The 13,566-nt window shown below is 38.8% G+C and overlaps 1 protein-coding gene across 2 annotated transcripts in view; it reads left to right on the plus strand.

Moving 5' to 3' along the window:
* The window catches only part of EIF5B (eukaryotic translation initiation factor 5B), a 3,606,765-nt gene that overhangs the window by 2,500,371 nt on the left and 1,092,828 nt on the right, over nucleotides 1-13,566 (plus strand). For both annotated transcript variants that reach the window (XM_044070982.1, XM_044070983.1), the window contains one exon: nucleotides 2,333-2,494. In XM_044070982.1, coding sequence (XP_043926917.1) covers nucleotides 2,333-2,494 — 162 coding nt within the window. The remainder of the gene's footprint in view (nucleotides 1-2,332; nucleotides 2,495-13,566) is intronic.

Consider the following 13,566-nt stretch of genomic DNA (forward strand, 5'->3'; position numbering starts at 1 on the left):
CGTGCTTTGTCTGGTTGCTTGCAAACTAGATCTGAGGTAAAGGCAGAGGGGGATTGTGGGTATTAGATGTCCTCGAGCTTCTTCTCGATGCAGAGCTTGCAGTCGGCCGTCACGGAGCCGAGGATCGGCTCCGAACCCATGTGTAATAACCAAGGCGAGATGAACACTCCACATGGAACGTTATGGTAAGGACATAACTTCTTTTTGCTACTGCTTAGGTGTGTGTGTGTGTGTATAAAATATCATTGAATTTTATCTGTGCACACACACAATGCTGGATCATTATTCTTCTGGTTATCAGTAAAAATTGCAGCTAACAAGTAACCATGTTTCAAAGGTAAGACATATATATACTAGAACATTCAGACACTTGCATCTTCTAGGAGCCTGGTGGCCCCCACTCTCCAAACCATATAACTGGATATAGGGGGCTCCCTAATCATCCTTGACTGTGTTGGGACCCCACAAAAGCTGTTGCTGGTTAGGAAGAAATGTATTAATTTTCTTATTATGCTTTTTAACCTGAACGGGGCCTTGATATGACCTTGTTAGGATAAAGCTGATAACAGCCTCTGCTGTCATCTGCACCCATTCTAAAACCATCCCATCTTACATATGTGTCTACAGAAAGCTGCTGTAGGTTATGTGGGGGTGGGGGGAAGCATTGTGTAATAATTACTGTTTTAATTTACATCACATTCGAACTTTGGAAATGTGCACAGGAGGTCATCATAGCTTGTTTGGCCTGGGGATGGTTTGGTCATTGTATCCTTTACTTTTCTCACAGACCTCAGGCATACAAAGAAAGTTGCTATGGTTTGTGTAGGGGACGTGTACTGTCTAGGAGAAAAAAAAAGAATACATTACTGTAATCATTTTTTTTCCACTTTCCTTTCAATCACATCAGGTACGTATGCTTGTGGCTCCCTTTAAGGATAAGGGTTGAGGTATGAGGAGATATGCTTTGTATGTGTATGTCAACAGTCACTTGAAATACATGAATGTGGCAGTTTTAACCTCTAGTTTCATCCCAGTCTAACACCAAAAGATGCATAGGCATTGCTTGCCTTTTTGGGGATTAGGGAGGCAGGCATTTTTCCAGATAGGACCGTTGTATCCTCACAATTGACTTGCTAGTTTAATGTGAGCTACTGTTTTGTCATCTTTAAACATTAAAGCTTGGACATAACTTGTGTCTTTCTTGAAAGAAGAAAAAACTGAGATTCTTACTCATGATTTGTGTTTAAGCCATAGTTTAGTAGGTTAGAAAAATGCTCTGAAATGGATCCCAGAACATCTGTAACACACATGGCTTCTGGGGGCACTGACTTAATTGAGTTAGTTCTTAAATGGTTATTGTGCTGTGCTGGTCATAAAAGTTGAACTGAAGGAATGCTAGGAAAAGTAAACCTGAACAGCAACACATTGAATTTCTTTCCTTAATCATAATTTCTGTTCAAGACATCGTTGGATGAAAAGGTTGTGTAAAAAGAAGAAAACATTTAAAATGCACTTAGAATAGAAATGTGTGGTTTCTTGAAAAAGCTCACGAGGAAGGCATAATGCGAGACCTGGTAAGAAAAGCTAATGTGCATGGTTTGGAAAGTTCAAGGTAGGGTAACTGAGATCACTGGAGTGGGGGAGAGGCTGAAACAGTAGGGAGTGCCTAGGGTACCATTTCACCGAAGTCCATCCCCGTACATAGAGTCATTGTAATGCATCATTGTTGCAACTTAATCCCAATAACTGTGAATGTCCCTTTGTGAGATGGACCAACATAATGTGGTACCCAGGTCTGTTGTAAGTGCGTTGTAGCTACAGGTCATACTGTGTGTAATACTGCTAAAAGTTTGCAGCTTAAGCTAAAAGGTTGCAAGGGAGGGGTGGTAGTGACAGGGTGATACTTAGAAAGTGCTTGAGGGGGGCCCCCAAAATCCTAAAGCCTTGACCACTGTTACTACTAACTATTGTTATAGTTTAGTCATTGTTTTGTGTTTGAATAAACCCTGTCACACTCCCCTTTTCTGTGCGAGTCTCTTGGTTATTTAGTCCTTTTCAGATGAAAGTTGAGCACCACTGCATTTAAAATATCTCAAGTGAGCTGTAATGCCTGGATTCTTAACTGTCTATGTATATGAAGCCTTCCTTAGACTTGCTCCTTAAGCAAATAATTTATAAAGTTGCTTAATGATTTGAATGAAGTCAAATTATTTCATTGTTAATGGGGTGGGTATGTAGTTGCATATGATAGATTTGCTAGTTGTAATATAGTTTGCAAGTATTCGTGATTGTCATGTAATCTGAACAAACCTTTAATTTTTATTACTTTTAGGTGAAAGCACTTCCTGGAATGGGGACCACTATAGATGTCATCCTGATCAATGGTGTTTTGAAGGAAGGAGATACAATTCTGGTACCCGGCGTGGAAGGTCCCATTGTAACTCAGATACGAGGCCTCCTCTTGCCCCCACCTATGAAAGAATTGCGTGTGAAGGTATTATTCATTGTGGCAGATATTGTGTTAGGTTTTGTAGGTTAGAGTTCAGCCTGTTCTGGGACTTTTACAAGAGGTTTTCCAATTTTGTTGATTTTGGAGGATTTCTCCATTAGTTAATTGTTAGCTTTTCCCATTCTGCAACTCAAGGTTTTGAATTTTTTTCTTTCCTAGATTTAGGAGCAAGTGCATCTCCTTTGAGTGCATGTCACAATGCTGTGCACAAGCTAGCAGGGCTAGCTGAGATCCTGTGCTTTTTTTTTTGTGTGTGTGTGTGGCATATCAAATTTACATCCTTGCAGAAGTCTTAAGAAAATTCCTCTTTAATATACAAGGCTCTCCATGCATTCCTGTGGCCACCAAGTCACTAGTCAGACCTGCTGGGACTCTGTCTTCATTGCTTAAGAAAGGAACAGTAAATGAAGCCATGCCATAAGTTCCACTGCTTCATCTCGACCATCCACAAGAGTAAAGAGAAGATGGTGGCCTAAGTCAGGGACCTGGAGGTGAAGGCTGTGGATATTGCCCATTATGAAAACCAACAGAGGTGTGCCTTCTGCAGTTCCTAGTCTGTGCAAGACTACTGTGAATTAGTAAGGGTTTCAGAAGCACCTTCTCATGCAAAGGCCGTCATTAAGGCAATATTTCTCGAAATCAGGAGGTGATTGAGAGCTTGTAAGGTGTGTATTCTGGACAGTCACTTTAGTTCTGTACCACCTCACCTATATTATAGCAGAGTCTTGTCACATGGAGTGATTACTTAAATCCACTTGAGGAGACTTAATGGTTGCACTCAAACGCTGTGAACCTTTGGTCTCATGTTTATGCACAAGTAACCAGTAAGTATTGAGAAACAGTGCCTGTGCTGTATCACTTGCAACTGTAGGCATAGCTGAGATGCAGCACATGCATGTATATAGCATGTAATGCTTTATAGGAACTTTCTTTTCAAATGCAGGGACCATCTTCTTTTGAGAGCATGAGCTGATGCCAGCTTTGGGCCCTATGCAGGTTTTGTTTGGAAAAGAATCCTGTTGATTGGAAAGATAAATGTGTGTATTACTGATATTGATGACCACAATTGTTAGTATTATTGTTGCTATGTCTGTTATTGCTGATACCATTAAGTATTGCATGCATGGTGCCTTTGCTACAGTGTCTTAATTGCATTTATTAATTCTGCCTTCATTTATTGCTGTCAAAGTTGCTAGTTTCCTGTCATGTCATGCAATGGCATGTAAAAAGAAAAGTAGTAAAAAAGGAGGACACAAAACCATACCATTTAAAGATGTGTCCCTGCATGCAATTCATTTTACTTTACACCTGTTTACTGGAAAGCCCAACTGGACAAGCTGTCCTTTTTCAGTAGAGGCCTGGGGAGAAAAGCTGCACCTTAATACACAATGTATAAATGGTACACATGTAAAATAAACAATAATACATAGAAAAGTATACAAGGGTAGACGTCTAGAAGTAGCATCTATTATATAGCGAGAGAAAAAAGACTAGAACATGTTTAAACTTGTACATATATAGAGTAACAAGCAAGTGAATATAGGGGTATGCAATAGACATAAGAACATTTGTAAATCTTGTCAAACAGGATTTTTTTGGGTGCATAGAATCCTAAAACAATTCTCTTCAGAAAGTACAATGTACAGATGTCAAAAATGAGTAACAGTAATGTATGACATTATAGTAGACAGCTGATTGAATTGAATTTTTTTACCCAGGGTTGGGACATGAGCGGATCTGAGTGCTATTTAAATGGATTTTGAGGGTCTTTTTAAATTGAGTAGTGTTGATGGTAGTTTTTATTTCTAGGGGTAGCATATTCCAGATATTTTGCTGTGTAGTTTGAGTATAGTAATTCACTGACAGTGTTATCTTTTGATATCTTTAGTAATGATTTGTTAGTGGAATGTAGGATGCAATTGGTGGAGTAGGGTTTTAGGATGTTCTGAAGGGCAAGGGTTTTGTCTGGTTGGTAGTGTAGTTCACAGGCCGTAGTCAGTCGGTTGATTTCCACACCTACCATTAGACTCTATTTAAACCATTCTGTCCAAACTTCTTCACCAGAAGTTGCATCTTATCTATTTAGCAGCTGGTGTGAATGCGTGCGTGTGTGTGCCTTCTGTGAAAGGTTGGGCACCAGGCTGGCAACTCAACATTGTAAAACTCTACTGTCAATCATGAGCAGACAGGTGATCTGCTGTTGTGACCCCTAACCGGGAAAAGCCGAAAGAAGTCAGTCGGTCGTAAATTAGATGGTTGGTGAGTTCTAACCAAGTGAGTTGTCTTAATGCTAGGCAGTGGTAAGTTCTGTAGCAAGATTCAATGGAAAACTTTGTGATTTTATTGCAGCAGATGTCCAGTTTACTTGCATCTGATTTCTTTAGGTTAGTAAGGGTGGGCAATGCATACAGTAGGGTAAGTGGGTCTTCCTATGGTTACTTTAGTTTTGTTTCTAAATAACATACAAAGTTTTTTGTGGACCTTTTTATTGACTGGACTATAACTATCTATGATTACTCCAAGTAGTTTGGTATGGGTTACTGGAGAAATAATTGTACTATTTGATGATGAAATATTAAAGGATTGAGGGGGTCTGTGGCTGTAGTTGGTTGAAAAAGCATAGGAGTAGTCTTATTAGGTTTAAGTATGATTTGTGCCTTAGCCAGGCAAGATTCGACTACTGAGAAGGATTGCTAGGTTATATGTTGAAGTTGTAGCGTAGGAGCAGAACATATTAGAGTTGAATCATCAGTGTACTAGGTGAAGTTTGCATGCAGGGTAGAAGTATGAAGATTATTAGTAAATAGGGTGAAAAGGAGAAGACGTAGAATAGAACACTGTGGGACTCCCAGGGTGACTTGGCACAGAGGAGAGAAGTTTTGTTGCCATTTTACAGCTTGCTGGCATCTGGGTAGTCTGGAAACCAAGCAAATGCAGAGTGGATAAGTTTGAGGTCAGAAATGGCAGCTATGAGTTAGTTATGAGAGATGGTATTGAAGGCTATAGATGGGTCTAAAAAGATGGAGGACACTAGTTTGCAGTAATTTCTATGTCAGTTGATGGTGTTGGGGAAGGATAACAGGGCAGTAGTTGTGCTATGTTTTGGGTGGAAGCCATGCTGAGTGTTGGTTAGATGATTGTTAAGTTAAGAGGTAGCTTAGAAATTGAGAGTGAATGCATCTTTCTAAAATGTTGGGTAATGGTGAGAAGATTGCTATAGGACGGTAGTTAGATAGTTCTGTTGAGTTTCTGCATTTATGTAAAGGGGATAATGTAAGATTTCCAGGTTGTTGGTACTTTCTGTTAGGAGATGGGTTGATTTAATTAGGATGGATACAGGATAGGATATGGCTTCAGCAGAGATTTTCAGATATTCAGCAGGTAATTGATCAGGTACTAGAGTGGTTGGTCTGAGTTTCAGTAGATATGTAAATATTGTTTTATAATCTCTGAGCACTGGTTGGAAGGAAAAGGTATTTCCATCCTGAGTTGTGGTGTGGAGTGGGTAGAGGAATTGTTGTAAGAGCTAAGGTGGTTTCTGTAAAGTATTTGTTAAATTGTATTTTGATGCTCTCTGAACTTTTGTTGGTTGTACGGGAAGGTACATTTGCTTGACCTGATTGCAGGATTTCTTTTATTGCTGACCAACATTTTTGAGGATTATTTAGGTGTTTTGATAGGGAATTATTGTTGTGGTTTATTTTATCATGTCTAATTTGTTTTTTGGCTCGGTTTCTTGGTTCCAGATAGGCCTGTTTATTTTCATGGGTTTTGTTGGTGAGCCATGCTTCCCACGCTTTGTCTCTTGTTTTAGTAGTGCACACATTTGTTTGGTTAACCAAGGTGCTTATTTGGATTTTATGCTTAGTTTTCTTGGAGGGGCAGTTTTGTCCAAGATGCTAAGGAAGGTAGAATTAAAAAAAAGTCAGTGGCTTCCTGTAAAAAGGTATATTTGAGTGGTGACCAATTACAAAGTTTGAGGGAGGATATGAAGTCTCTGGCATTAAAGTTTCTTTTTCTTTTTTTTTTTTATTATGAATTTGTTGGTGTATGTTCCTCCAGGAATCAAAAACTTGACACCCTACAGCTTTTCTGTTGTAATAGATAAATTGCAACTTAGTTTTTTGTGAAGTTTTTAGGCTTAAAAGGTGTTTGCACAACAACAATGGAAGGGTTCCAGCCAATTGCCAGTAGACAGGGCTGTAATACCTTGAATCTGCCTTACACACACACACACACACACACAGTCTTCCAGTCCCAAGCATTTACTGTTTAAATTAATAAAATTTTGCTATGTATGCTAACAATGATAATTATTTAAAGTATTCCAGAGCTACTTAGATTAATCTCTTGTTAGATACTCATATTTTAAGCTTATTACTCACCTTAAACGTATAGTTTTTCAGCTCTTCTCCTTGTGGGGGCCAGGCCCGCTACGCTCACTCCGCTCCCACCACTGCAGGCATACTTCCTAATACCATTAACTACCACCACCCAGCATATATCGTACACAAATCTACCCCAATCTCAGGCCAACGCCAGTACAAATCTACTAGAAATTTGGTTCCAACCATCTATATTTAATGAAACCTTAGCTAAAGTAAATTGGGATCCCCTCAAATCCCCTACCACTTAATGTGGCTGTTGAAATTTTTGAACTCAAAATTCCTAGACATCCTAAATAGGCAAGCACCCATCCACCAAAAACAAATAAAACATAACCATGCAAGCTGGCTATCAAAATCCACCAAAGAATTCATGTCAAGGGATAAAATCTGGAAATCATGGGAGAAACATACCACTCAACTCTACTACAATGCAAGCAACTCTGTAACTAGGCAAAATGTCTAATAACCAGTGATTAAAAAAAAAAAAAAAAAAGCCCACAACCTCCACCTACAAAGCCAACATAAAAATAATCCCCAAAACTTCTGGTCCTTCATTAACCAGCTATTACACGCAGGCTCTAAAAGCAACCAATTGGTTGACCCACACAAAACCCCAGCCAAACTTACCACCCTCTTCAATTACTACTACATTGACACCATAGCTAACCTAACCACCACTTTTTCTATAGTTACCACCACCACCAAGACGGTTGATGACCAAATCATCCCAGAAAACAGTCCTACCCTCAACTCCAACCTAAAGTTCTCCCCCATACCCACTGCTACATTAAAAAAAAAACTTTTACTTAAGCTAAAACCCTGTACTCTGGCCCCTGACAATCTACCCACACACTTCCTGTAGCTAGTTGCAAACTCTATAGCTTATACCATCAGCATACTCTTTAACAGATCAATTAAAGAATCTCTTGTCCCAGTCATCTGGAAAAAAGCATTCATTCTCCCCATACACAAAGGCGGCACCAACACAGACACCACAGACTTTCAGCCCATAGCAATTCTCTCACCCCTCTCTAAAATACTGGAAAAAATGCATCCATGCCCAACTCCTCAACCACCTGCTTGAAAACCAAATTCTTTCATTCACTCAGCATGGTTTCAGACCAGGACACAGTACTACTACTACCCTCCTCTTCTTCCTTGATACAGTTAACCAGGCACAGGATTCTGGCAGAATAATTTTCTCTCTTCCTCGACCTCTCCAAAGCCTTCGATACCATTTCCCACACCATCCTCCTCTCTAAACTATCGACCGTCTACATTTCTCCATCTACCTGACAATGGTTCTCTCCAGTAGGCAGCAGTCCACCAAAATGGCAACAGTCTTTACTCTCCCTTCCTCAGTACTTCCATAGGGGTACCCCAAGGCTCCATACTTGGTCTTCTCTTATTTAGCATCTTTATTAACAACTTTCACTCCACTCTGCCTCAGTGCTCAGTAATCCAGTATGCTGATGACTCTACAGTAACATGCGCTGCAAATTCCAGCTCCGAACTCCAGCAAATTAGCCGAATGCCTTCACCTTTACTGAATTTTGGATGCTTAACGATCATCTTACTCTAATCTGAAATAAACTAAGCTAGTAAGCTTTACCCCTAAGAAAACCACTCCCTTAGATAAAAAAAAACTCTACTATACAAGCCCAAGATAATACCACTATAGAAGATGTCCCACACACTAAATTACTAGGCATTATTATAAATGAAAACCTTAACTTTGACCTACACATAAACAATTAACATAAAAAACACACTAAAAGCTCTGTATGCTCTACAGGCCCCAACACTTAGCCCCTCTTCTAGAGAAACCCTTACAACCACCTTTTTGATACCCTCTGTCCTGCATAGTGCCCCTCTTGTCACTAATATCCAAAATTCTACAAAATCCATATTTGATGTGTTACAACAGAATAGCCAAATTTGTCACCAAGGCCATACTCTTGCCCCACCAACAATTAGGGTGCCTGGAACTCTCCCACCATCTGTTATTCACCCAACTAACTACAGTGCACAAAATAATCTACAGAGCCATAGACTGTCCTACTCCCTCAACTGTACTTGCCAAATACAAACCCAGCAGGCAACTAAGATCTGAATAGCATCTACTTCTAAAAGTAGAAAAGCCCACCTTTACCTGCTTGTCAATTCCTCTACTGCTTCACCATCGCTTATGTATGAAGCTTACTTCCACCTTCTGTAGCAAACACAGGCAGCAGCACTACCTTCAAATAAATACTGAAAAATCATCTCAACTTTTCATGGCTATATACCTGCTCTATAACATAACCTCTTCTTTCTCCTTATATGTAGCTTTTTGCTACTACTGACTGATATTTTCTCCAGATTTATTTTTTTCATCACTTGTTGATAATGGTACAGTAATGCTGGTTAGTATATCTCTGGTTATACCTCTCTGATTGAATTCATCTGGCAACCAACTAGATTTCTGCTTTTATGTATATTTATTGTATATATTACTGTAATCAAACCAACTAAATTCCTGCCTTTATGTATATGTTCTGTATATATTACTGTAATCAGTGTGTGTGTAACACTGCTTCTACTTCTGTACCAGTTAATGTTCAATCCATATCTATGTTCTTGTCGAAGCTTTTCTCCCTGGGCCTCCACTGAAAATGGGCTCTGTGAGAATTCAGTCCAGGAAGGGACTTCCTTTTAGATATTTTGTCCATTCTAGTAGAAGATTCAATTAATTGGGTGAAGCTGTGAAGGTTTATGTGGTTGGCTGGATTATGAGAGTCAAAGGTGTTCCAATCAACGTTGAAATCACCCATGATGGTTTCTGGAGGTAAAGATTTTGATGTCCTCTGTAGAATGTGTTTAGCAGTGGAGATGTTACTGGGAAGGGTGTAAACACCAACTATATTTAAGTGTTTTTCGTAGTTAATTGTTAGTTTTGCATGCATTATTTCTACATTGTTGAAATCAGGGTGGCTCAGATTTATAGGTGCTACATTAAGGGAGTTTTTAAATTGTATGGCCGTGCTTCCACCTCTTCTATTTTTTCTGTCTAACCTAAGAATATTGTACCCTGGAGGAATAACTTCATTATTGCTGATGTCTGATTTTAGCTATGTCTCCACTATTAAAGTGATGTCTGTGGAGTAAGGGAGTGATAACATGGAATTCCTGTACTTTAAGTATACTTCTGATGTTACTGTTAAGGAATAGTATTTCGGTTGCTTTTCTGGGGAGGTTTGAAAAACATGGGTATTGTAGTGTGTGGGGAGAAGAGGTAGGGTGGGTTGTTTGTGGGATCAGAGTTTGGGTGAATGTCACCTCTTAGATTGAGTTGAGTTGTAATATATGAAATCAGTTTAAAAGATCTAGTTATTAATTTATCATATTTTAGGGATATGGGTGGAGGAGGTGGAAGAGAGAATAAGTAAATGCAGCATGGTCTATATAGTTGTATTGTTGCAAAGTGTTGGTGATAGCATAACAGTTTTAAGTACTATTTGTATTGGGCAAAGGAAGGGGATAGTAGGGGTGATGGATGGGGTGTTTAAACATGGTAGGAGGTCCAATGGGCAGATATTGTGAGAAGAAAGAGGAATGTGGTTTAATAGACTAGCATGTTAATGTTAGAAATATTCCTGTATTATGTGTAGGATTACTTTATATAGTAGTAGTAGAGGCACTTATGAGGATTGAAGAGGGTGTAAAGTGTGTTTCTTTTTTTTTTCTGGTAAGATATTTTGGATAATTATGGCTAAATTTAGTTTGAGAATGATTAAGATTTTAATTTGTTTAAATGCTAGGGTGCTGACTACAAATGTTTAAATATAATATGGTGGGTTTTAGTGTGTGTGGAGGTTGAAAATAGGAAGAGTAAGACTGAATAAGTATAATTGTAGAGAATTTGTAGTGTGGTAGGTTAGTTGGAAGTGGGGGAGTGGCTAGTTAAAGACAAATATGAAGAAAGGGTAGTGGGAAATGAGGGTAGGGGAAGCAGAGTGAGCCTGTGTGAATCGGGTAAGGCCAGCCCTCAGGATAGACAGCGTGCACCCTGGGGCCAATTGGTATTTAAAAAAGGGCACCCTAAAGAGCAGGTTTATATTTCAGAGGTGTGTGTGTGTGTGTGTGTATGTATGTATATATATATATATATATATATATATATATATATATATATATATAGATACATATATATGTAAAATATGTGGCGACACTACAGTTTGGTTGTTTAGCTTGGTTTGGATGTTTTTATTGCTTTGTTTTTCTTCGTCCAGATTGAGAGAGGCTAATATATTTACGTATATTAACCTAAATGCTGTTTATGCACAAGAAATGACTGCAGAATGCAAGAATACAAGTAGTAAAGGGGATAGTAGTGTGGGAATGGGTAGCTCTTCCGTTCAGAATTTTGTTTTTGTTTTTTACCTTAAGTGTTCGCTGTTATAATATAGACCCGTTTTTTTATATAGTCCAATGTGTTTGTTACATGTTGGGCAGGTACCCTGAAAAAAATTGGCCGTTCAGGATTGTAAGTCTTTACTACTTTCGTCGTGGTATTCTGAAGTTCGATGATGTGGGATTCGTGATTTAGAAGGGGAAAAAGTGTAGATGTGAGGTTGTCTGACCACCCAAGCTGTTTCTTTCAAAGCTTGATAGCTGTTCACTATTTTTAGCAACTTGAGCTACAAGGACATTCATAGTACAGGCCTGTTATATATTAGTTTATAAGAAATATGCAGTCAGCAGACCTAACCGATGAAGTACATCAGTTAAAACACACACTGTCAGTGTTCTTAAGAGATGAGGTGGTCTCACTTTAAAGATTATTTTTCTTGTAAAGTGGCTTCTGGAATGTTCCAAAACAAGCACTCTACCTGAGACTTGATATAGTGCTGTTGGATGGACATTTAATCAAGGCTCCCAGCAGTGGGACAACAAGTGCCAGTGTCAAAGAGCAAGGAATAGTCATCAGTTTTGTGGATCTCTCAGAGAGACCGAGAGAGTGGGTAGAGAATACAGAACTTCTTTCACTGTGCCCAATGAAGGTTAAAAAAAAAACTGTTAAGCATAGACTCTTGACTCTTGTTTTAACACTTATTTTGCATGCCTTGCCACACTGCTTTTTGACTTTCATACTGTACAACCAGTCCATTATTATTGATTGATGCCCATTTAAAATTAAGTTAGTAATTTATTTCTTAAGTTTTAATAAATTCTGTTTTTTTACAAAGTGCAACTTGGTGCATGCTAGCTGTTTTAGTGTTGGCTTGTAAGCTACAGTAGGTTTTGGAAAAGGGGAGAAGTAAGCATTGAGCCAGCATACTTTCTTCCACAGACAAATGCATAGCTTGTAAAATGTTAAATTCCAGACCAGTTGTTCTGACAGTCCCTACACATAAGGTGCTATGTGCAGTCTCTGTAACAGTGGTAACCCATTGTGTGTTTTTTGCTTCTAGTGCTAGTGAACCCATGCCACTTTCTGTTTTGAGGAGATTTTTTGTAAGGACACCCAATATGTGAGGAATGTGGCTCTAGTATGGCGTTTAATTTAATTCACATTGTCAACTTGGCTTTGGAACAATAACAAAATATTTGATAAATGAATAGTTAGCAAACTTCAGACGCAAAAGTTAAGTTTGATTCTGTCATTTCATTTAATTTTATCAATTCATGGTGGCAGTTTCTTCCCTGTCTAGTTTCAATTCTTATCTGTTTGAATGCATTGTGCCAGCAACTAATACTTGCTGCTTATTCGCAATGCTACACTTACACTTTACTTAACCAGCACATACTAATCATCTAGAGTAAACTAGAAAAAATTCTCTCTGCTTACAAAAGATTCTCATAAGTTATATGTAGATTTAAAGTAATGGCAAAAATCTGTCATGTTGAGTAAACCAGACAGACACCCCACTTGCCCTTCTAACCAAAAGCAGAAGAGCAGAAAGATTTGTCATAAACCCAGGTAATGCATTTAGAGTAAACTAGATAGACTCTCCCAACATACACACCTAATCAAAAGCACAGGGAGATACAAGTTTCTCATAAAGCAGGTACTTCACTTTAAAAGCTGACATGGTGGTCGCTTAGAATGAACCATCTGAAAGAGACAGCCATCTTCTGATGGAAAGCACAAGTGAATAAATGATTCTTGTAATATAAATTTACAATAAAAGCAAGTGAGTCATCCAACTTGTTACGTCTTAAGACTGTATTTAAAGCAGTAAGTCCATCAGGATTCACAGCTGCTTGACCGTCCTTGGGAATTGGACTACTAGACTACTGTATTAATCACAGTTGTCGAAAGCAGTAGCAATACAGATTCCAAAAATGTTCTTTTAGCTGTAACATACGAGACGTTCCCTGGTTTAAAGTAGTGTATCATGTGACATTGGAGTATATGTCAACAACACCAAGCAAATATATCTGTCAGTGGGGTGTTTGAAAATGTTGCCAATTTTTTTTTTTATACGTTTGCCTTTCTACCTGCTGACCATCAGCCAGCTTCTGGTTAGTCTTCAGTGCATTTATTTTGTTAATATCAACAGTTAGCCAGTCTGTGGGGAAAGAGCTAACTGAAGAGACATCATCCCAATCATTCAGACCTGTATGCAGGATTGCTTTCCTACCCTCATAGCCTGCAGCTTGTGACAGGGACAGAGAATGCCTTGA

This window comes from Protopterus annectens, chromosome 5.part0, assembly GCF_019279795.1.
Source record: "Protopterus annectens isolate FY-2018-M chromosome 5.part0, PAN1.0, whole genome shotgun sequence".
In the NCBI taxonomy this organism is placed as follows: domain Eukaryota; kingdom Metazoa; phylum Chordata; order Ceratodontiformes; family Protopteridae; genus Protopterus; species Protopterus annectens.